The sequence below is a fragment of the Fulmarus glacialis genome, unplaced genomic scaffold, assembly GCF_000690835.1.
Source record: "Fulmarus glacialis isolate BGI_N327 unplaced genomic scaffold, ASM69083v1 scaffold38618, whole genome shotgun sequence".
Taxonomy (NCBI): Eukaryota; Metazoa; Chordata; class Aves; order Procellariiformes; family Procellariidae; genus Fulmarus; species Fulmarus glacialis.
This window is the reverse complement of record NW_009228366.1, coordinates 15206-39175: the sequence shown is the minus strand read 5'-3', so window position 1 is coordinate 39175 and position 23970 is coordinate 15206. Positions and strand designations below refer to the sequence as shown.

Sequence of the window (23970 nt, the reverse complement as noted above, 5' to 3'; positions counted from 1 at the left end):
CACTTTTCCTTGCAGAAGGTGTTGTCTGTGTTAAATACAGAGGAAAAGAAAGTCCTGCTTCAAAGAACCAAAGTATTTATCCTGCACTGTTAAACTTTTAAATCTTAGTTGTGGTGAAACCTCCCAAATCCTGATTGTCATTATATCTCTGGGCCTGAGTAAAAATTATTTACGTTCGCTGTGAGATGTCTGTTGTATGACAGATCAGCTACACCACATGGAGCTTGCACAGAGCTGATTCCTCACATTTTATCAGTCTCCTTTGGCTTCTTCTGGCTGTTCATCAATGCAAATATATCTGTTGTGTAGAGGAAGCATTAGCTTGTGTAATTTGGTTTTTTTTAATTGGAGAGAATGCTTTGCTGTGACATAACAAATGTAAGGAGACTTACCAAAGTCCAATTTAAAAACTAATCAGTAGCATTAGGGATGTCTTTTTTCTTCTGAAGTCCTTGAACAGTTTTTTCTTTTGTGTGTGTGTGATAAGTTATGTGGGATTAACCCAGTGAGAATAAATGTAGTGGCTTCTTCTGCCTTATTTTAGTTTCACATGCTCAAGAGTTTTATTCCTTCTCCCCTTCCCAGTGATGTGCTGCATTCACCTGTGTTTGGTTAAGAGAGGTGAAGTGAAATCCCTCCTTGAAGTGGTTGGTAGCACTTGCAAAGCAAGAGGGTGAATACTTAAGAATTGCCTCTGGTACTGACACCAGGATTTGGGCAGAGCTTCGAGTCCTGGTTACTTCCCTCTGCTGAAAAGAAAGTAGCACTTTCTTTTTAAGAGGCATTATGAATACTTGATATTTGCAAGACTCTTCTGAATAGCTTTTGAGAAAAAAATAAACTGATCATTCTTGGTCAGGCGTTTCCATTTTGCGGATGAAGTATTCTGATCGTGTTAATCTTTACCTCTGCGTCTGGGACACGAACTCTGTGAAAAAATTAAATTAAATATGTTTTTTTCCCTCATGAATGTGGTCACTAGGCTAACAAAATGGCCTCCACCAGATGTTTCCAAGTGACTCATAGCAACTTCATTACCTTGTTCATGGAGATACAAGATGAGTCTCTAGGTTGCTGTGCACTTCAGTGTCTTCATTTTGTGTCTTAGCAGAGTTTGTGCTGGCTGACTGGGTCTCAAACTTACAGAAATTTTTTTTTCCCCTCTGCTTTACTACTGAGAGTAGCTGGTCAGACTAACTAATTTCATGTTTTGTCTTTTTTGATTTTCCAGGATGGCCCCCAGAGGAAAAAACGGAAGTCTGAAGTTGCAGAAGTGGACAAGCAGTTAGATATCCTGGCTATTGGTACAGCGGTTGGTAGCATTTTGTTGTACAGCACAGTAAAAGGAGAATTACAGAGCAAGCTAGTAAGTGATACAGTCTTTATTACATGCTACCAAATACTGATGGTTTCAGTCAGTTTATGCTGTTCTTTCTGCTGCTCAAAAATGGAATAAACTGACCTAATTATTCAGATCTTTTTTTTTTTTTTTTCTTAATAGCTGTGTATATGAATAGAGGTGCCGTAATTCAGGTGCTTGGGGATCTTCAACTAGTGCTTTTTCTGTTGTTGGCTGTATGTCCACGTTGAGAAATCTTGATTTCAAAGTTAATGAAATATCTTAACATTGTGCATGGATTTGTTATTTTGCATTAAAAATAATAGTAATGATGAAATGCCTAACTGGAGAGTTAAGTCCTCCATGGGAGTGTTGTACCCTCAGTTCCTGCACAGTATTGTGGGAGAGGAGGGCAGGACTGAAGTACTCATCAACTCTTGGGAAGGTGTCGTGTTGATGGACTTTTCTGTACAGATGTGGATTTACCTCCCTTGTGGAAGCTTTTGAGCCCTCTCAGCACATGATCTTTCTCGAATGAGAAGATTCGCTGATTTTCAGAGTTTGCCCTTCTCATTGATAACTTCCCTATTACTCTGAAGTGCCTTGGTTTTAATCTTGGGTTACATAACAAGCAAAATAAGTCTGTATGAATGACTCTCTGCAATACTTTGAGATACTTGGGCATACTTTTACTTCTAAACTCTTAGTTGTGTGTAGGTGATCAATGTACATGAATTAAGAGAAAGCAATGACTTCTTAAAATCATGATACATGCAAGTGACACTAGCTAACAAATATAAACTCTGTTTTATGGAAAAGCTGTATTTATGCCTGAAAACTACGAAGAAAATAAGGGTTTCAGGTTAAAATTTACAGTTTCAGTTGGTTTGAAAACACTGGCTGCTCTTCTATAGGAGCAGGATAGCAGTTATTATTTGGTGAGTACTTTTTTTTTACAGATAGGTTGAATTAAAAGATTTTTCCTGCTAGAATAAGAGCCGTCACTTTTAGCTGTCCTTAGTGAACAGAGTGTCTTGCTGTGATGTATTTTGTCTTGCTCAAAACTGATTTGCAGTGACACTTTTGGGAGTAGTCTGAGCTGGCTGGTGCCAATTCAAATAGTGAAATTTTATAAACTTCAGGAAATATTTTCATAAATGATTAAAGTGTATATTTGAGCTGTAGAGATTTTGGTTGTTAAGAGAGGTGAATGATAACCCTTTTTAAGGTCTTCTGATCAGATGGTAGCTCACTGGAATGCTGAGTACAAAGGGAAGGATACTCATCTCTGAATGTACTTAAGCAAGCAGGCGCTTAGATGACTATCAGCAAGACATCTGTGCTAGCCTTTCCTTTGAGCAAATTTCATACTGTTAGACAGCCTTCTTTGTCTGTGTGTATAAAAATAGTGGGCAGGACAATTTTTTTGCTAACTCTGAAGTGCTAGAACAAGAATTAGTTCAAATACTTATGTGTGCATATCAAAATATGAAATATCTTTAGCTTATATAACTGTATATGTATATTGGTCTTTAAAACCACATCCTCTCTTCAAGTTGCCAATGATTTGAATTTAGTTCTCGAAAGAGCAGCTTGTCACATTATTGATGTGGGGAAGACTCAGTAGTCAAGACTTCTTTATTTATTAATGAGTTGATGACCCTCTTTTACCTTTTGTAGGATGGTGGTCATGACAATAGAGTAAACTGTGTGAGATGGCATCAGGACACCTGCTGCTTGTATAGCTGTTCAGAGGACAAACACATTGTGGAATGGAACGCACAGACCTGCAAAGTAAAGTGGTAAGTGATGCCGGTTTTAAGTCAAATTTGTTAGCGCTTGCTTTTGTGTATTTCCTCCTTCACAGGTTTAGCGAGGGCTTGTTGGAAATGCTGCACTCTGCTATCCAGGCTTCATGCCCACTGTACAAAATTGACTGTTGGCTATTATTTTTCTGAGTTTGGAAGTGGTTTTATTAAGCGATAAAAGAGTAATTCTCATAGTTGGGTTTCTTCCGCTGTGTATTGAAAAGACTAGATAAAATGAGTGACTGCGCTGAGAGGGATTTGGGTCCCTCTATGCTAACTTTTAGTGGGACATGGGCTTCCAGTCACTTCCAGAAAAAACTAAATTCTAGAAAATATCCTTGGAAATATGGGGGAGCAGATACTAGAACACCTCACCCCAGTTAAATTGGTTACATGTACCCGGCTTTGCTCAAAGGGCCTTGCTGTGATGATACCCACTTGGTTTCGCTCACTACTGATGTGCAGTGGGGACAGTTCCACTTGGCTGTCTGAGCAGGCTGCTACTTTTTAAAGTACCGTTGAGCAAAATACAGCTTAGTGCAGAGTAACAAGATGTCTGGTGTAGGCATTTCGTTTCTTTTGTAATAAAGTAAAACTGTTTTTAAACTTAAAAGGAGAAACCAAGATTTCTGTTAACGATCCCAGCCTAGTGAGTCTTGGCACCTTGACCCTTCTCTTATGCTATTGTTTCTTTTTTGTAATGTTTCCCACTGTTGTGTTATTCTTACTGCAGCTCTACCAGTTTTGTTAGAGATGGTGTGGGCACTGCAGACAGCCCATCGTCAGTAGCCTCTTTGATTTCCCTAGAGAGGAGAATGCATCCTTAGATTGTGTTGAGACCCTGACGTAAAGTAGCAGAAGATGGCTGTAAAATCTCCCTCTAGCCTTTTCTTCTTAGGATTGAACACACCCAGTTCCCTCACCTTTTCCTCTTACATTACATGCTCTAGTCCTTAAGCCTTCTTTGTGGCCCTCCACTGGATTTACTCCTCTGTGTCACTGACTTTCTTGTACTGTCCCAAACTGGACATAGTGCTCAGGTGCAGTTTCAAAAGTATTGCACAGAGGAGAGGAATCACTTTCCTTGACCCGCTGGCCACACTCTAGCTAATGCAAATCAGTATGCAGTTAACCTCATTGCCACAAGAACTCACTACTAACTCTTGTTCAACTTGACTATGAGGACTGCAAGCTCCTTTTCTGCAAAGCTGCTTTCTAGCCATTTGTCCCCAGCCTGTACTGGGATTTTTCTGTCCCACGTGCAGGACTTTACATTTTCCTTTGAGCTTTGAAATTCTGACAGCCTGTTTCTCAAGCCTGCTGAGATGCCCCTGAGTAGCAGCCCTGCCCTCCAGCATATCAACTGCTTTCCGTGATTTGGTATTGAATGTGAACTTGTTATATGTGCATTCTGTTCTGTTTTGAGGTCACTAATGAAGACCTGGGCAATTACTGAGGATGTTAAACAATATAGAGATATCCTTAGGGAATGATACCAGTAACTGGCCACCAGCTGAACTTCATACCAGTGATCACAACTGTTTGAGCTCATTGATCCAAGAGCCAGCTCTTATCCCTCCTTAGAGTCCGTCCATTCAGTCTCTCTATCTCCAATTTGCCTGCAAGGATACTATGTGAGACATTGTCAAAAGCATTGCTAAAGTCAAGTTAAATGGCATGCACGGCTGTTCTCTCATCCACCAAGACAGTGTCTCATTAAGAAGGCAATCAGGTTGGTTAGGCACGATTTGCCATTTGTAAATCTATGCTGGCTGTTCCCAGTCACTTTTTTGACCTTTGTGTGCCTGGAAATGGCTTCCAGGTGGATTTGTTGTATAATCTTCCCTGTTGTTTCCTGGATTCTCCTTCTTGTGGATACATTTTGTCTCTTTGTTTTTTTTCTTTTCAAGTCATCAGAAATTTCTCCTGAGCTATGTGGCCACTCAAAATGATAGAGTGGTCTTGTAATAACACTGGCCTCAGCACTTCCCATTCAGTCTTAAGGAGTTGCATGTGTTGGATTTGCTGTTGTGATGCCTAATTTGATTTCCCTTTGCTTTGCTCCCTCTGGCTCTGGCACTAGGTTCAGGAACATGGGAGGCCTGAGAGACTTTGCTTTTTGGTGCTTTGGCCTATTCTATGTGCTGAATGGGTCCCTACACAATTCAGCAGCAGGCCCACACTTTCCTCAGTCATCATCTTACTGTTGCATGTAGATGTTCTTTTGTTGGCCTTCATATTCCCTGCTGGTTTGAACACCAGCTGAGCTTTGGCTAATTCTGTCCCTGCATGCCTGGACAATATTTTTATATTCCTCTGTGTAACCTGTCCCCACTTTTACCTTCTCTAGACTTCTTTTTTGTGTTTTTGAGTTGAGTCAGAAGTTACCCGCTTGGCCAAGTCAGCCTTCTGCAATACCTGGTGATTTTGTGCTCATTGGAATGGACCATTCTTTTGCTTTGAGGAGGTTATCCTGGAAGAGCAACCAGCTTTCCTGGGCCGCTTTGCCCTTCAGGGCAGCTTCCAGTGGGATCCTATTAATCAGTTCTCTGAATAAGTTGCAGTCTGTTCTTTAGAAGTCCAGGGTTGTCATTCTGCCATTTATCTTGCTTGGTTTTCCTAGGGTCTTTAAATCCATTGTCTTGTGGTTGCTGTAGCTGGAGGTTGTCATCAACCATCACATCCCTTACCAGTTCTTCCTTTTTTTTTTTTTGAGTATCTGATCCAATAAAGCACCTTTCATAGTCTGATTGTAAATCACTTGCACTAAGAAAAGGTCCTCAGCACTTGCCAGCAATCTCTGAGTCTACTTGTGCCATCTGATGCTGCCCTTCCAGCAGCAGCTGCTGGGGTGGTTAAAGGCCCTTAGAAGCACCAGGGCATGGGATTATGAAGATTTATCTATTTATTTTTGAATTGGACAATCTGTAGTAGATGCCCACCACATCACCCTGGGTGGTCTCTTCTCATACTTACCTGTAAGTTCTCTACTGGCCCTTTGCCTGTTTCAGAGGAAAGCCCCATGCATTCATGCTACCCTTTTGTGTGGAGAAACGTCTCTCCTTTTTGCCTTCCTGGCATTTCCTTGCTGAAGTGCCTTCCTAAAGGTCTGTTTATTACAGCACTCCTGTCTTGCAAGCTATCCCACTGTTTCTCTGTGATCCCACTGAGATCAAAGCTCTGAAGCTGCCCATGGATATGTAATTCGCCCTGTTTGTGTCCCATAGCGCGTGTGTTCATGTACAGGTACTTGAGATGGGTCCCAGTCATGCTGTGCTCTCGGGAAATGTGAGAATTTTTCCTGTCATGCTTCATCTTTGGTGTTTCCCTCTGCCCCTGTCCCATACCGCCACTTTTTTGGGGGCTATGGTTGTAAAAGGTAATTAGAGGCATTGTATTCTTTAATTTTGAAGATGGCAACAAAAAATCATTCCTGGAGTGTATACATTAAAAATACTCCAGCAATATAATATCATGCCTTTTATCTAGATTTTTTTCTCTGGTGATATTATGAGTCACACCTAAGGTAAGTGACATTGGAAAGAGTAGAAGAAAACAATTCTCTAAAATTTTACCTAAATTGATGAGACTAGAAGGAAAAGTATGGACTGCTAGATAGGGAATTGAAACCACGTGGCTTTAGGCTTGACTTTCTTAATTGCTGTAGAAGTAGTCCATAGAACCACTTCAGGGGGCCGGTCTGTGCAGCACACATTGAAACCTCTAGCAGAGGGACAAGCTGTTGGGGAAGAAAGAGTTTCTGAAGAGGCAAGACAAGGTGTTGGAGAGCGCTAGTCTAAAACATTCTGGATGACTTCTTGTTTCTCTGGTTGTAGCTTTTTCATGTAGTCTTAAATACTCTGAATACTCAGAGGCATTCTGTACATCTCCTTATGCAGTTTCTTGTTTCATGATACCCCGTTTAAAACTCTTCCCTGTAAAATGATATAGTTTCCCTGTAAAATTATATAAGGAGTATCCAAAGTAAAAACTAACGGATTTTTGCCGTGTTTTATACTCTGCAGTCTAGTTTAGGCTAGTCCTTTTAGTACATTTAAAAATACCTTCTTGGGTTTACATTATTAAATGGTTTGAAATTCTTAGTCCTGCCCTTTTCTTTGGAAGAGAATACAAAATCTTGTCATACTCTCCGTTAGGTGCAATGTTGTTTGTCAGGTTTGTAGGCAGTAAAACTTTCAGCTTCTATGAAGTCTAATCAAAAGTGATGCAGTAAATGAACTCTGTTTGGAAGACAGGAGAGGCGCTGCTTGGGCATGTGAAAGTTATTTGGAAGTATTTCTGGAGCAGCTGTTTACAATCAGAATGCGATGGGTTGCAGAGTACTTCCTATCTGTAAAGGGTTTGTATTAATGCTTTCCTTGCAATTTTTTCCTGTGAGAAACGTGTAGTACTCAGGCTCCTTTAAAGCAGATGCAAGCTTTTCATGACAGCTTCTTTCTTTTTTATTTTTTTTTAAATACTGCTTTGAACCATAGACCTTTAAGGCAAAGTTTATTATTGTCAGTGTCATTGACAGACTTGGGAGGAGGGCCAGGAACTGAATGGGCCTTGAAACTCTGAATTTTACTGTTGAGAAGGCCTTTCTGAATGGCTTGGTGTAAGCTTTTTGGATTATGGTGCGAAGAGAAGTCTTGGTATGGCTCCTCTTACCCTATTTTGAGTAGTAGAGAACTTTGAGAGAGGAATTCAGAACACGATAGGTAAATATTAAAAAAATGTCAACAGTTGTTCAATATTAAATAGCTTTACATTTTTGAGTTGTTGTATTTTTGTGTAAACTAATTTGAAGGAGAGGAGCAGAAGCAGAATAGCTTTGACCTCATCTTTGACTACTTAAATTTGGTTGGTTTTTTTTTTTAATAATTTTTGCCTTAAATTTTCCAGCATGGTTAATGTGGATTTTGAGATTATGCTAATGAATAGTTTCTTCTATTTCTTCATCTTTTTCCCTTTGTACAAAAACCCTTCAACCAAATTTTAGCAAGTGGAAAGGCGACAATAGCAGTGTCACCTCTCTATGCATCAGTCCAGATGGGAAAATGCTGCTGTCAGCCGGTAGAACTATAAAACTGTGGGACCTGGAGACCAAAGAAGTCTACAGAGTAAGTAACTTTGTTAAACTAGATGCAAAAAAAATACTTCTTGATTGGTGACATTACGTATCTAGTGTTTGCTGATAAGACACCTTGGGTGTGAGGACACAATTGGCAGTTTTGGGATTGCTGGAAGCTGTTGCTGTGATGATACCCTCAACTTGTGGTTTCAACTTGCTGAGAGTTGAATGAGGACATTAAATTCCTTGGCTGTGTCTGAGCATGCTACCAGCACCCTTTCTCAAGCCTGTAGCAGAAAGATGGATGCTGTTCTTTTTCACTGGGTCCCTTTCTCATACCCTTCTAGTAGGAGAACTCAGTTCACCACAGTATTAGTTACTGCTGGCATGGGTTTGTGCATGAGCTCCCTGACTTTTATCATGAGTCCCTCCTTAAAGCCTTCAGGTTTCTTTGCTAAACTATGTAACTGGTGGCATTACCAGTTTTGCTGTTGAAACAGTTGGAAGGCATAGGAGCAAACACCTCGTTGTTCCCTGAGCGGGGCTCAGACATTGAGCAAATTACCATGTTTTAGCTCTTCCATAAATGCAGTCATGTGCTCTTGCCTGCTAGTAGATAGGACGCAGCTAGTCTCTGAATCTCCTGGTACTTGCTGTCAGGTAAGCGTGTACACATGTGCTGTTACTGTGGTCTTGCTGGCACATGGCAACTACCATGTATATCTGCGTCCTATGATGACCAAAACCACTATTTACGAAAGTAGATTGAAGAACCGATTTTTTTTGGGGGGGTGGGGGGAGAGGGTAGGTTGAAGAGCCTTAGTGTGTCAGCAGACCTGTGCATTCCTCTTGCAGTTGAGAATGAAACTATGAATCTAGTTTCATTGTAAAAGTTGAAGTGTAAAATTGGGGCGGGGGAAGTGCTTTCTGACAATAACAGCAGTACAGATGGATGTGATTTCTTTTGCATGGACTTAGTCCCAGTGAATTTGCCTTTTATTCCCCATTTAACTTTTAAAATTCTGGTGAATATCTGGAGGGTCAGAAGAAGTTTCCTTGAAATACAGAAATGCAAGGAAGCTGATAACTAGTAAAAAAAATCACTGAAATGTCCTTGTTGACTTAGTAACACTCGAATCTTTCCTAACGTTCTTTGTTAACTAAAGTTTTAATTTTTGCCATATGACTGCTTATGGCAATCATTGAAAGATTCTTTTTTTTCTTTTAGCATTTCACAGGCCATGCTACATCAGTGTCATCATTAATGTTTACCACAGTGAAACCTATGAATGAAAATAAGCCCTTTGATGGAATTACAGGGCTTTATTTCTTGTCTGGAGCTATACATGACCGATTACTGAGTGTATGGTATGTAAGCTTTTCATAATTTGTAACTTTGTTTATGATCAGTATGGAGGATAGACTCAACAAGTATGTTCTGAACTCTGTGATTAAACAGAAGGTTAAGCAGAAGGGGCACTCTGGAGAAATGCAGTGATGATCTCTTAAGTGGTGGTTTCAACTCACTGATTGTTGAATGAAGACGTGAATTTCCTTGGCTGTGTCTGAGCATGCTTCCAGTTGCCGTTTGAATCGCTAATGTATGCCAAGAACATATTGTGTAATAGGCTTCCTTGTTCTTTGTACTTACTGTAAGGTTTACTTTAAGTTTTCTTGCTAAATTGGGAGTTGGGAATTACTTTGCACTTGGAATTTAGAACACTTTCTAAGCTGAAAGCTGAAATCAGAGCATGAGTATTTTTGGGTGGGGTAGATACTACCACAGTCACTGATGATTTGTAGGCTTTATAATGCTTTTCAGGTGCAGAGGGTGCTGTTTGTGCTATGGTAAATAGCGTGTACTGTTTGTATCTTCCAGGCAGATCAGATCAGATAGGAAAGAAAAGAATGCCGTGATGTCTTTCACAGTAACAGATGAACCAACTTTTATTGACCTGACTGTATCAGAAGTCAAAGAAGAGGTAGGACAAATAGTTTGAAACCAAATATGCTCAACAGTTTTCAATTGTCATATCAGTTTCCTTTTAAAGGTGTAAAGAAAGAAGCTTGGTTTGTATTTGGCTTCTGTTATGCAGAGATGAGATCTGAATGCCAATTCATGGGTATAAGGATATTTATTACAGGTGCATTTATAAAGCTGGTAGTTTGAAATACTCATTTTCAAAGCTGCTAAGTGCAAATTCTGTGTTTTCTTCAGCAATTTTTCTTATGATGGCGGAAATGTCAGTTGTTTCCTATTTAGAACAAGTTAGTAATCAAAATGGTTGTTAGAACTTGGCAGCAAAAACCAAAATTCTTTCTAATAATGCAGTTTGGGTACGGTCACGTTTTTTTTTGATCTCAGGTGGCTTTGTCAGTGTAACTGCATTTTGAATTAACTAGCCTTTAATAAGTTAAAGTAGCAGTGTGCATTCCCCACGTCTCTCAATTTCAGCAAGTACAAGTCTTTCAAAGTAGTTGTCTTATGAAAAATGTCTGCATGTGAAACGTTCACAAACTGTTTCAGTAATTATTTAAAACATTTTTCTCCTGCCTTTAGATTGCTTTCTAAAAACAGTATTTCATGCTAAATTTTCTAATGTTTCCTGCTGTGCCCTCTTACTGCATGTATTGGAGATAAGAGTATTGTGTAATGTACACCTGTCATTTAATTGCTCAGAGCACTCCTCTCGGTTTCTTTCCTCTAAGCGTATTTTCAATGTCAGCGCCTTTGTAGCCCCGTGCCTCTAGATGTGTTGGTACCATGTTTTTTGGAACATTGCGGCTTATGATCACATATGTCTGCTACTGTCCAAACTGTTCAAATTTGGATATCTCAGTAGTGATACAATAAAGTACAGTTACGAGTTATCTTTTTGTTTCCTAATAGTTGTACTAAATGTTCCTGAGATGTTAATGCCTTTGATCTTCTTTACGGATTTAGTTATATCTTTAATGTGTTTAGTTACTGAAAAAAATAAAATCGTAACCATGCAACTGTGTCTTGCTGTCCTGTACTTATGGGAGGTTTGTCCTTTCAGCTAATGAAAATCTTTTATTGTGCCTTCTTTTAGCCCGTGAAGTTAGCAGTTGTGTGCAGAGATGGGCAGTTGCATTTATTTGAACATATCTTAAATGGGTAAGTTAGTATTCATCTTGAGGGTGTTTTTGGGAAAGGTCTGTGATTACTGTAAGGCAAAATTCAGTCTTGTCATGCTACTGCCTTTAAGCTCTTGTATCTGTTCACAAACCAGGTTCTTTGTCTTGGGTTACTGAACGCGTTTTTGGAGAACTTAACTTGCTGGGGACTGTGCTGTACTTTGCTATTAAGTGTTGCATTAGCCAAGATTCTGTGTGTCTGTACCTCATCTTAACCATCTGTAAAAGGTGTAAACTGGCTGACGACTTGCTAATGAAAGGTGCTTAGATGTGCAAGATACTGAAGTGTTTAAGCTAAACCTCTGGGAATTTTTTCATTCCTTTTTTTCAGTTACTGCAAAAAACCCTTGACATCAAACTGTACTATCCAGATAGCAACGCCTGGAAATGATGGGGACTCCACACCAAAACCAGTCCCTATTCTAGCAGCTGCATTTTGCACAGACAAACAGTCTCTGGTGCTTGTGTATGGAAACACCTTACAGCCCATCATAGAGAAAGTGGTATGTAAAACTTACTGGAGAGGTTTTGGATTTTGTAATAAATGTGGACTGCATACTGCTTTCAGTTGGAGGGATTTTCTTTCTTTCTTCTTCTTTTTTTTTTTTTTTTTTTTTTTGAAATTGTATAACAAGACAAAGCTTATTCCTTCCCCCTTTTCTGGGAGCTGACTGTTGCCCCTGAGCTGTTTTGAAAGGCGATTTGTATTCTTCCATTCTTTCAATTAAAATACAGCTTGACATTACTGCTGGCTGTTTCTTGCCACTTCAGCTGTTAATGAGTTAGGCCACTGAAACCATTTTTAATAGTGTTTCAGTTTACCTGTGTGAGCTTCTTTGGAGAGCATGGAGACCTGGTAACAAAAGGCAGTTGTGCAAAGCAGCTGCTGTTCTAGAATGAAAAAAAGTTCATTCTACTTTATACCTCTGGAATTTGTTCTCGTCTTCAATAGCATAATGAATCAGAGGGGTGAATGTCAAATATATTAACTGGTTTTGTTCCTGTCCTTCTAGTCTTTGAACACCACTGAATCCCACATATGTTTGATAAGGGACATCCAGAAAGTGTTGTCACTTAAAACAGATGTTGCTCTAACAAAGGTGAGCTTTGCGTGAAATGCGATTTTGTTGCTCCTCTTGTTTTACTTTGGAAATGGTGGAATTCACTGCTCTCTTTTAAAATGAGGTTGAATTTCTGGATGGACCTGCTCAGAGCTGCAGTGGTAGCTACAGATGTCCATAGCACTCAGGCAGGTGTGGGTAAAGTGTGCTTCATGGCTGCTGTGTGTCCTAGTGTGCTCTCACACACAGTTACTTCTTGTAGCTCATAGCAAGTCCTGTTCTCAGCAGGTCTGCTTGATAGAGGGGACTGGCTGATGGTTTCTTTTCTGCTTGAGATCAGTCCTTCCCCTAGAGTCTGTCATTTTGTACAGCCTCTTTGACCCTGATGGTTTGGGATGGAGTTGGGATGGCTTTGTTTTAGAGTCTAAATAAAGTGTAATGGAGCCTTAAAGGGCATGTCCTTTTGGCTCTTTCTCTAGGTGGCCTTCAAGTGTTCTTACTCACAGGGATACGGCACCTGGGAATGTGAGCTTGACACTTAGATGGCAACGGTGTCCACTGAAGCCACTTGCCACCGTTTCTCTCATGCAGGATCTCCTGGGGGTTTAGAGACAGGCCATGAAGTTCTTAATCAGTGTGCATATTCAAGGCCTTGAAGATTTGAAATGCTTGCAGTATCAGTGAACTGAGCAGACAGTGCTGTTTTTCTAACCCTCAAGTCACCTACTGGATCTGGTGCTGCATCACCCAGGAAGGGTTTTGTGCTGATTCCTCAGTCCTGGAGCTGGTGGGTGGCAGAGCTGAAACGCAGTGAGAGGTGTAGGAACTCCCTGGCATGCAGTGATGATACCCATCTTGGTTTCGCTTTTTGCTGAATTCCAGTGAAGACGCATTTCTCTTGGCTGTCTGAGCGTGCCTTGTGGGGAGAAGGTCAGTGATTAGCATGGTGAGCAAAGGGGGTAGTATTTTAACACCATTGTTGTTCTATAGTAAAATTCTTGAGCCACAAAGTCAAATTTTTTGACTTTTACATACAGCATATGGAAGCTGCTTTGCTCACTGTAGTAGATTATGTTTGTATCACCTCAGTGGGCACCCAGCAGGGCTCCCACAACTACAGAAGTTTGGGCAGGTACTTCAAACAAAGGCCTGTGCAGAAGCACTGTGGTTAAAGAAGTGTTCTGGAAGTAGCAGGTAGCATTCTTGATATTCTGGAAGTACCATACTCCCTTACATCCTCTGTGGGTCAGGGGAGCACTTGGTTATTAAATACTGCCTTTAAAATTTGATTTCTTTTGTGTTCATTGAAGATGGATACCATAGCTTGATTGGTATAACCTAAGGTTGCTCTGTTTGTCATTGTGATCATAGCCTAATTCATACTACTGAGTTCTGCATCTGAGAATCCCTAGAAGAAAAACGGGATTGAAATGTATAGTAACTACCTTTTACTGTTGCATTGTGCTGCTGTTTGTGATCAGCTCTTACCTTCCAGTGGAAGCTGAATTAAGCTGCATGTGGTTTATGGGCCTGACTATTAGTACACGTGGTATCTATTGCTAGCAAACATCCAAATATTTGTTGTTGGATACGAACACTTAGTGCGATGAGTTACAGAACAAGCTTGTAAGAAAAATGATTCACAGGTGATTCCAAAGAGACTGTTGCTTTAGTTAATGATGAAAACTAGCTGACTGTTACTTGAGGTTATTAATTGCTCTTAAAAATGTAGGATTTTCGTAATATATATGTCAAGAAAATGGGTTGTGGCAGGCTGGTTTTACCGTGTGAGAGTCTCGGAATAAAATCAGTATTTTAAATTGGAAGAAAGCTCAAGATATTAGCAATTCATGCAAATGTGGTTATCTCTGATTACTAGGTAAAAACGCCTGTTGTGAACTCAGACACCAAAGTTCTAGTGCCTGGCATTCCAGGACATAGTACAGCTGTCAAAACTCCATCCTCGGGAAAGGAGAAAAAGAAAAACAAGAGGAAACCGGGAGAGACAGAGGTAAAGTGCTTCCTCTTTTAAACAGAGCAACAGTGGAGAAGCTAGAATCATAAATTGTCGTTACAACTTCTTTAGGTGAACTTGAACTTGCTTTGTTTGGCGTGGAAGCAAGGTTAATGATACCATCTTTCTGTATGAAAGAGACTTCCCTCTGCTCAAAACCTTTCCCTCATTCAAGCCCTGTGTGCTTTGCCCGTAGTTTTGCCATATTCCTGCAGAACTTTGTCACACGGTTGCGTATGTCTCTCTGTGCTAAGGTATATTACTGCTTTTCAGTCAAAACTTCATCTTCTCTTCTTTTCTCAGGCTGTTCTCTGTCAGTACGTTAAAAAAAATATGCAAAATTTCTGTTATTTTCCAGCAGAATCAGAGGGAGTGTTGTAGGTTAGGTACTTTGTTTTCAGCTGATGTTTCTGAGAAACTGCACTGAAACACACTGCCCTTGTTTACTGTCTGCAGGAAAGCATTGAAGAGCGCCTAGAGGCATTGGATATTGATGTGAGCAAAGTAAAAACTCCAGGTGGCCTTCCACAAACAGATAGCTTCGCGGTACTTTTGGTTCAGGGCTTGGAAAGCAACGATGCAGAAATCTTAAATGTAAGTGTTACAAGATCATTGTATGCTGTTTAGTCTATTCACTGAGACTTGTGGGGAGCCTTCCTGAAAGCCAGGGAGGCTGAACAGTCAAGAACCCGTTGTTTCTCCCAGCTGCCTTTTGCTGATTTGCTGCTCAAGGCAGTGGTATTATAAATGATAGTAGTGGCATTACTTCTTTGTTGTTATCTACCTTGCTTTCTGAGTCAGTCCATGAACTTTAAGGTGCTTCTGTTTATGATAAATTTGTTATGTCACAGTTCAGATGTTTTACAAACAATGTTACTAATGCAGCCATCTCCCCTTTAGCTTGAGCTGGAGCATAATCTATGCTTAGTCTCCTGAGTGTATGGTTTTCAAGTAGGTAGTTTGAAAAATGCATTGATGACAACAGTTTCACTTGCAAAGCTTAGTGTTGCACTTGGACTAGGAGGAAATAATAGTTCTGGGGCAGGGAAATGAAATCTTAAGAATTTGATGCTGAATAGAAATTACTTGTCACAAATACTGGTGAAAGGCATTTATTTACAGAAGTAAAGCATGGGAAATAGTAAGGGAAATTTTAATGTGCCTGTGGTGCTTCTTTTCTAACATGGAGTGGGTGGGCTAGAGGCAATGCTAGATTGTTTTAGATGGGTTAATCAAGTGTCTTATTTTGTTAATTGTAGCTGACTTTAAAAATGGAACTTCTTTTTGTAGTAAAACTTCTTTTACTTGTTATGCTCATCTTGGCGTACAAGAGTATGCCAAGAGTAAAAAAAGAAATTTAAAGCCAGGAATTTTTGATTGTGCTCATTGCTTATATACATGTTAAAACGGAATGATTCTCTCATCATATTTTTCCATTTTAACAGAGAGTGCTTAACACAAGAAAGGAAAATGTAATAAAGAACACAGTAGCCAGAATGCCTATACATGCTGTCATTCCACTGCTGCATGAGGTAGGAGAGACTGTGTTTCTTGTCATACAAGCCACCTCTGGTTTGTGTTCTAGTTGGGGAAAATCCAGGATACGTCTTTTTACCAATGAAATTGGTTTGGTAGTTTTATAGGACAGAAGTTGTTCTTTATTTATCTCTGATACACTCTTATCTTCTCTGGCTGAAGCTTAACCAAAGGACAAAGTGCCACTGTCAAAGCTAGGACGAGCATTAGATCATGTAATATTATCTTAAATGATTATGTGGGAAAAAGAAAAGGGAGGTTGAGCTAAAGCTTGTTTAGTCCATGGCAAACAATTACATTACATCTTATTTTAAAGTATTAAAATGGATGATAATTTGAAATATGAAAATAGCAGTGCTATCCAGAGCAAGTTGTATGAGCATAAATATACTAGATACTCACGTGAAAGAAAGAAAAATAGAATACGTAGTTACAGCAGTGAGTTTAGATAGCACTTGGAAATCGAGGGGCAATTTCTTTCCTCTTTCGAAGATAGCTCAGAAGCCCAGTTGCTATATTTAAGCTTTGCGACATCACTTAGTAATAATTTTAAAAGGGATTTGGCTTCTGAACTGCTTATTCAGTGATATTAAATAAAATCTGTATTTGAACAGAAATATTTCAATGATTAGCCGTATCTAGACATTACTTTGTTTAAACTGAACATCCGTTAGTTGCTCTTGTTATGTGAATGACATTCTATAACATAAGTTAACGGTTAGATTTCTCTTGTATTTTAATGTGCTGGCCACAAGTAAGATTTAATTTTTACTTGTGGTACTAATCTTAACTGAATTGTGCAGATGGCCTGGTTTTGAGTATTTAGACTTCCTTTAAGCATGTGTTGTGACTCCTCCTTAGACTTATGTTAATGAGGTGCACTGTTTCTTCTCTAGGACCTTTGTCAGAGAATCTAAGTGCAGGTGTTTGACTATATAATCTCAGTAGATGGTCAGATCTTCATGTAACTGTCTTCTCCAGAGCTTGAGATGTGTTCTGTGAAATAGCCTTTACCTGATAGTACCTTCACTTGTTTCCCCAACTTGTCCACCTTGTAACAGCTGCTCTACCAAGCAGATACACAGACACATATAAACAAAGGGATTTCCTGCTACTTACTCCTCCCAGCTTTAAGTTTCATTGGATATATTGCCTGTTAAGAGTTCCAGTTGTATTGTAATAATGAAACTCAGCTTCTGCAAGTTATCAGCCTGCGTATAGGATGGTAGAGCCAGCAATGTAATATTCTGGAGCCTGGCAATGCTTAATCCTAGCAAAGTTCAAATGCCTGGGGATCTTTCTGCTCCAATATTGGGGCTGTCACATGGATGTGATGATGGGTTTTTAAACTCATTATGTGTTTGTTGCTTAATGCTGACTATTTTTGTCCTTTTAGCTTACGAAGAGATTGCAGGGCAACCCATACAGGTAAGACACAACTCAACTGCAGTTTAATTCACCTGAAACTTTTCTAGTGTGTGTGTTATGGTCCCTCCCTCCACCTGTGTGGTTTATTTCCATAGTAACTGAACTGAACTGCAGCATCTTGAGGTAAAAATTCTCACCTGATTGTGGGTGCAAAGAGGAACTTTTATTAAGGCAGAGCTTTGTCAGGATGGCTGAAGTGAAATTAAAAAGGGAAAAGGATACCTGAAATAAGCATATAACCCTGAAAATATATCTGACGTCCCAGAATATCAACACTGCAGACCTGATCAATATGTAAAATAAAATAACTATTAGATGTATAGGTTGTTCGGTTTAATTATCAAATATATTTAGACATCTCCTAGTGCTGTGTTTAATTAATAACAAAACTCCCCACCCCCGCCATCTTGTTGTATTGCTATAAGGATAGCTTTGCTGAGACTAGCTGTCCTTTCATTGTGGTGTTTGTTTGTTTTTTAAATAAAAATTCCCTCATTGTAGGCGGAGAAAAAAGTAGCATGCTTTGATCTTTTATTCATTGAAACCTTCCATAAAAGATGTCAGAAACACAGACCCCTGCACATGTCTAGTTTAATTCCTCACTTAAATGTCTGTTCTTTTCCGAACAAATAACTTACATAGGTGTCTCATCTGGATGGATAGCCAAACTGTTATATTTCTATCTGCATTTATCTTTTTATATAATGAAAGAGGAGCACTTTCTATAAAACTCTTTAGCATCTAGAATGTGAAATGGGTGTTTCTCAGCCAGTATCTCTTTGATACCATTTATTTTTCTTTTCCAGTGCCTCACTAATGGTTCGATGGCTGAAATCTGTTTTTACTCTACATGCATCCTACCTTTCCACAGTAAGTATTTTGCATTAATGCTAATGGACGTAACTAAAAGTAGATTTAAATGCTTAAATATATGTATGGTCTTCCTTCAGGAATCTGTCTTCTGCTCTCTGCGTATGGCAGTGCCCAAATCAATGTACAGAGGGCTATACTTCTGCCACTTTTGCCGAATTGCTGCACATCGGTTATAAATTGTTTGTCTTAGTCATTCATGACATAATTATAGTCATCCCAAAGTCAAACCAAGATAAGTTATGTCATACCTGTGAGAGTTAGGGAACAAAATTACCGTCAAAGAGTAATCTAGCCTATGTCGCTAAATCTTACAGAACTAAATTTGCCTTGCTGTTATAATGCTCATCTTGAGACCGTCTTGGGCATGGCTAGATTTATAGGGTAAAGGTGTGCCAAAGTTGGCAGGGTAGTAAGTAATGTCATAGCTTCTGGACTGAAGTCCAGCCTTGCCTTACAAGTGATGGATAAAGCACTCTTGCTCAGTTAAGGAAAAGGCATTCTGGCACTGTTAGTCCTTTCTCCCACTTCTTATAGGATTGCTGTGCGTCAGAACTTGCACACGCTGCTGAGGCTGCATTCGTACACTGGTGTATATTTAGTTCCCATTTACCCAGCTTTCCAAATAGTGCTTCAACACCTGCTTACCGCAGTGGCTGTGGAAAGGAAAATTAGTATAAGAATTGCCATGTTTTGAAAGTAGATGATGTTTCTAAACATGGCTAAATGTTAATTGATCAGGCTGCATGTGGCTTCTGTGAACCCTCAGCTCTCCCTTCTGTCTAGAATAATGTGAGCAAGGATTGCTTGCCCCAAACGTACAAAGGTAGTTTAAAAACTTAAAAATAATAAGACATTTGGGATGTGTTCGTCAACAGCTTCATTTTTCTTCATCCCTCTCTTCTCCCAAGTTGCCAGACCTTATTCCTCAGCTGGGAATGCTATACCAGTTAATGGAGAGCAGGGTAAAAACTTTGCAAAAGCTTTCCCGTCTGCATGGAAGACTCTTCATTCTTGTCACCCAGGTGAGTTCCAACTAAATAACATGGTTTATGTAGAAGAAGTATTGTTTGCCAACTTAACCTCCTGTTGCAATTACATCTGATGGGACCTGTAATCGGGAACTTAATACCGCTGCTGTACAGCTACACTGGTAAAGCTCAAAGCAGTACACTTAATTGACTATCTAGTCAGTCCGTGCTCGCTGGAACTGTTACACATTTTTTCCTGCCATAGTGTTCTAAAGGGGAATAAATAGGAGGTACTGGGCCACTTCAGAGCAGATGCCTCTAAAATTTTACTTTGTCCTTCGTACTTGTTTGGCTGTTAAACTACTACTACAAATGAATTAATCTGTGTTAAACTTATTGTAGACTTCATTTACATTGTTATGAGTTTTGTTGACTTTTAAGGTTGGAATATATGATTGCATCTAAGGCTAATCTGCAAATTCCATTCAGGTTGCAGCATCGGAAACAGTTCAGGATGTAACTGAGGTTAATCAGACTGCAAAGCTGGTATATGAGGATGGTAAGTGTGGTATGCTAGGTGAATTCATGTGACAGCCGATATTTGATGGCTGTTCATAACGTTCCTGTGCTTATCTATAAGTGTACAATCTGCAAGTAGAGAGTTTTTTGTGGGAAGTCCATGGCAGGCAAGTCAGTGGTTAATGATGCGGGCATCTTGTAGTTGGTTCTTCCTTCCTTCCTTCCTTCCCCTCCTTTTATTTCCTTTCACTCCCTCCCATCCCTGCTTCACAAATTAAGAAATCAGTTAATTGGAAGTTCAGTATGCTGCTTAACTTAACTGGCAACCTCAAATTTCTAGTGTTAGCTGCCCTTCTGCTAAGGTAGATACAGTCAAGACACTTTTACATTTGAGTCAGCAGGACATCAAGGTTCTGGATGTCAGCGTGTGTGCATGTACACTTCCAGTCTGGCCTTTTTTTCTACTGCAACTTCATACTGTGTAATCGTAATGGAAGTGACTTGTTCCTAATTCATGTTGATAAACCTAATCTTCAGGTAGAATTAGTTTTGGAATTGAAATAGCACAGTTTGGAGACTTAGCAGCATGTGGGGTTGGCCTTTCTTTGCACAATGATGTTTTAAAGTTTGTTCTCCAGACTGAGGGATTGTTTTCTCTTTGCAGAATCATCAGAGGAGGAAGGCTCAGATGATGAGATGATTGCGGATAAAGACTCTGATGTAAGTGGAGTTGGATCAGGTCTCCCATTTGCTTGTAACAGCAATTGTGTGACTGTCAAAGGTTCAAACATTCCTGTTTATTTTTCCCCCAGGAAAACTGGGATGAAGACGAAGAAAAAGAGGAGCAATCTGATGAACAAGACATGACTGTTGAAAAGGAAATTAATGGTGATTCTGATTTGGAACCAGAAAATGAAAGTGAAGAAGAATAACAGCACGAAAGAATAATTTTAACAGTTTAAAGAAGTGGGCCACCAAACTCTAATTCTGGATCATCTTGCTGAAAGATGCCATATCTGCATATAGGGAGTGCAGACTCATGCACGGCCTGTGTGCAGAGGCACGTGTGGGGCACTGTGCATTTCTGAATCCAGAATGTTTAACCATGCCAGCCTTCTCTCGCCCTATTTCCCTGCGCTTACTTATAGAAACATTTCTTCCACCTCATGGTCAGATTATGCCTGTCATGTGGACATGCATTTGTATCTCAAGTGAAATAAATCTGCCACCGCTGTTTGTGTGGTAAACTTGGTTCAGCTTTACATTGAATTTGTTTCAAATATTCAAGGATCAAAGACAACTGGTCTATACCTTTCTTTCCATGCTTCAGTTAGCAATAGCAAGTGGGCATCCTGTTGCATTTTTTTAAAAAAACCAAAACAAAACAGAAAAAAGGAAGAAAAAAAAGATATTTTTGTAATATTTAAATTCTCTACTGAATTTCTTTTCTCCTCCACCCCCGCCATCCTCCATTGGTTTAGCCATGCCTTGGCAATATCTAAATGCCAACCTGACTTAAAAATGGCTTTTTCTTTTTTTAACAAATTTGAACTTAAAACTTTTCTATGTATAAATCAATGACTTTTCTTGTGCTTCAAAAGGACATTAGAACTATCACTGGCTCCTAATTTTGTTTTAATGGAGGCTGTATATAAGTTTAATGCTAACCCAGAGGATAGACTGTGTTGAATTGGGTGGGGAGAGGGGAGTATCACAGGGAAATGAGAAGGTGAATGCTTGCGAAATCGTAGCGCACAGCTATACCTTTATTACGGATTTTTAATCTCTCAGTGGCAGAACAAGGACAGCTATTTGCTCAGCTAATGGAAGCTGAAGTGGTGCAAACACATTTTTAAGAGCAAAACAAGGTAAAGGTTTGAGCCATTCACCACTATAATGTACAATAATATATTTGTCTATAAATGGAGTTGTTGCAATTAAATACCACCCTCTTTGTAAAGTGAATAAATATACATCTCCTTTACCAAATACCTGTCCTGTGGTGTTTATTGAGAGAGAGGCTGGTGGTTAAGGGTGAAATGCGGTTTCTAGAAAGCAGATTTCTAGTGGAGGAGGAAGCCAACCTAAAAGGTTACAGTGTTCTGCAAAGCATCTATTGTTACCGATTTCCTAGCTTCCTACGTTTCAGTCCTGTCCGTTGTTTGTCCAGTGCTTGGGGATTGCACTGGGGTCGCAGCGTTGTCTGGAGGCGTAGGGGATTGTGTCATTGGCAAAGCTGGAAGAGACATTCCGTCTTTGGAGAGCTGGAGCTAGAAGGACAGCAGTTGGAGGCTTTGTCTTTGGAGGGTTTTAACTGACAGTAAATTAGTGTCTTAATAATTTGTAAAGGTGGGCTTTTATTTAATTTCTGAGATGCTGTGAAAATAAATGTCTAACTAGTATTGTGTCCCACTTATAGGTGTTTATTTAACATTTGTTCAGGCACCACTGCACAGCGTAAGGGATTTTTGTTTGCTGTTTTTCATGTGGTGGAGGCCTTATTTCCAGGTTGTAGAAGTAAATAAACTTTTCATGTCATAAGGAGCAATACCATAGATGGCCAGGGGGTGTCACGCCAGCTCCACAAAAATTCCTTGGATTACCGGGCAGCAGGAGCACGCTGTGACTTGTGCCTTTGAGGATGGCATAATCGCATTGTTGCTACGTGCATCTTGCTGTAAAACGGTGTGGCTCCCATTCTCGCCTCTTGTTATCGTCCTCCTTCCAAAGGGACTTAGTAGTACACCAGGACTTGGTGCAAGAGGTGCTTGTTGCCTCTCTTGCTAAATATTTCGGTGTTTCATCTGATTCTCGGAAGTTTGGTAGGGGAATAAGCTGCCTGTGTGGGATGTGTACCTGTGTCTGTTAAAGGTTCTGCTGTGTAAGGACTTGGAGTATGGATGTTTTGCTTTTGGTCTGCCTGCATGCTATGGGAAGTGATTTAATTATTTTTTAAAAAACAAAACAAAACAAAACCTTTTTTTGGTTCATCCTTTAAATTACTTTTGCTAATGGCTTCTCTGTCCCAAAATAACTATCTCAATGACATTGGTTAAGAAGAAGCAAACAAAAGCAAAACCTGCTGTTGGAGACAAGGTAGAGGAGGAGGAGGAGGAGGGCGTGCAAAGGGGGAAAAGAAGGAAAGATTTAGGCTGCACAACTAGTTCTTAGAAAATTCCTGATTACTGGGAGCATCAGCATGTAGACATTTGAAAACTGCACATGAAAATTACGGAGGTGGCATACAGCTTGATAACCAAGTTGTAGCTTAGGCTGTCCTGCGATGAAACAAGGGCTTGGTACTGTATTCACCCTTCTTTGCGTGGGAGGGAACAGTTTAGCGATAAGGAAAACTCGTTCTGTGCACAGTTTTGCCCTATGCCTACCTGAGCATAAACCAAGATTAAGTCTCCTAGAAACTCATCTGTGGCCTTTGGGATGTTGGTTCCCTGCTCTGTGGAAGGAGGGGGCTGGAGAGAGATGATTGTGGCAGACACTCTGTTTCCTGGCAGGTGTGTCCAAACTCACAGCTGTGGGACCTTGATGAACCATCCAGGAGACTCCATTTCCCTGGTTTGTAGGAAAGCCAGATATTTTGTGAGTTAATTTATGGTGGGTGGCTTAAAACTTCAGTTTTAGCTTTAGAGAGCAGTATGATCGACCCTGAAGGAAAAATTATTCCTACATCTTCAGTCTGCTAAAAGTGGGTGACTGCTACTTTGGCTGGTTGCCAGGTGGCCATGCCCTTCCAGTTCAGGATTGGGTTCGGGATCAGTCTTGCCATCTACCTCCCAGCACGTAGGTCCCTAAGCTCTCTAACTGGGTGTGCAGAGCACCTGGAGTCACCAGGAGGGCTGCTGGAGCTGTGGTTTGGAGGTGATCTTGTAAAGCAGGTAGCGTGTGACATTAAGTTACGGTGTCTGGATGCCTCAGCTCTTGCGTTGTGACAGCTGTGGTGTTTTTCAATTCATTTAAACATTTATAAGGGCTTGTTTTGAACTGGAGAGAGAGATCCGCTTCCTGTTGGGGTTGCAGAAATAACGTTTGGGAAGCCACTGCACTCGAAAAGAGGAAATAACTTGCCAAAATGTGTTTGGTTGTTGCCAGCATGATTGTTTTTGACTCAACTGCTGCCTAAAACATAGTCTCTTTTTTGGATCTTTTCTTCAAAACTACCTTATACCCAGCCCT

The 23970-nt window shown here is 40.1% G+C and overlaps 1 protein-coding gene across 1 annotated transcript; it reads left to right on the top strand.

Annotated features, from left to right (window-relative positions):
- Positions 1–1231: 1231 nt before the first annotated feature.
- Positions 1232–21452, top strand: WDR43 (WD repeat domain 43; the record flags this gene model as incomplete). The annotated part of the gene is made up of 17 exons (XM_009583459.1): positions 1232–1366; positions 3020–3141; positions 8150–8270; positions 9450–9589; positions 10101–10203; positions 11296–11360; positions 11712–11883; positions 12394–12480; positions 14321–14452; positions 14912–15049; positions 15901–15987; positions 17388–17419; positions 18226–18289; positions 19201–19314; positions 19750–19819; positions 20444–20499; positions 20592–21452. Coding segments are annotated over 17 exons (1758 nt in total), but the record flags the coding sequence as incomplete, so codon positions are not given.
- Between the last annotated feature and the right edge of the window lie 2518 nt (positions 21453–23970).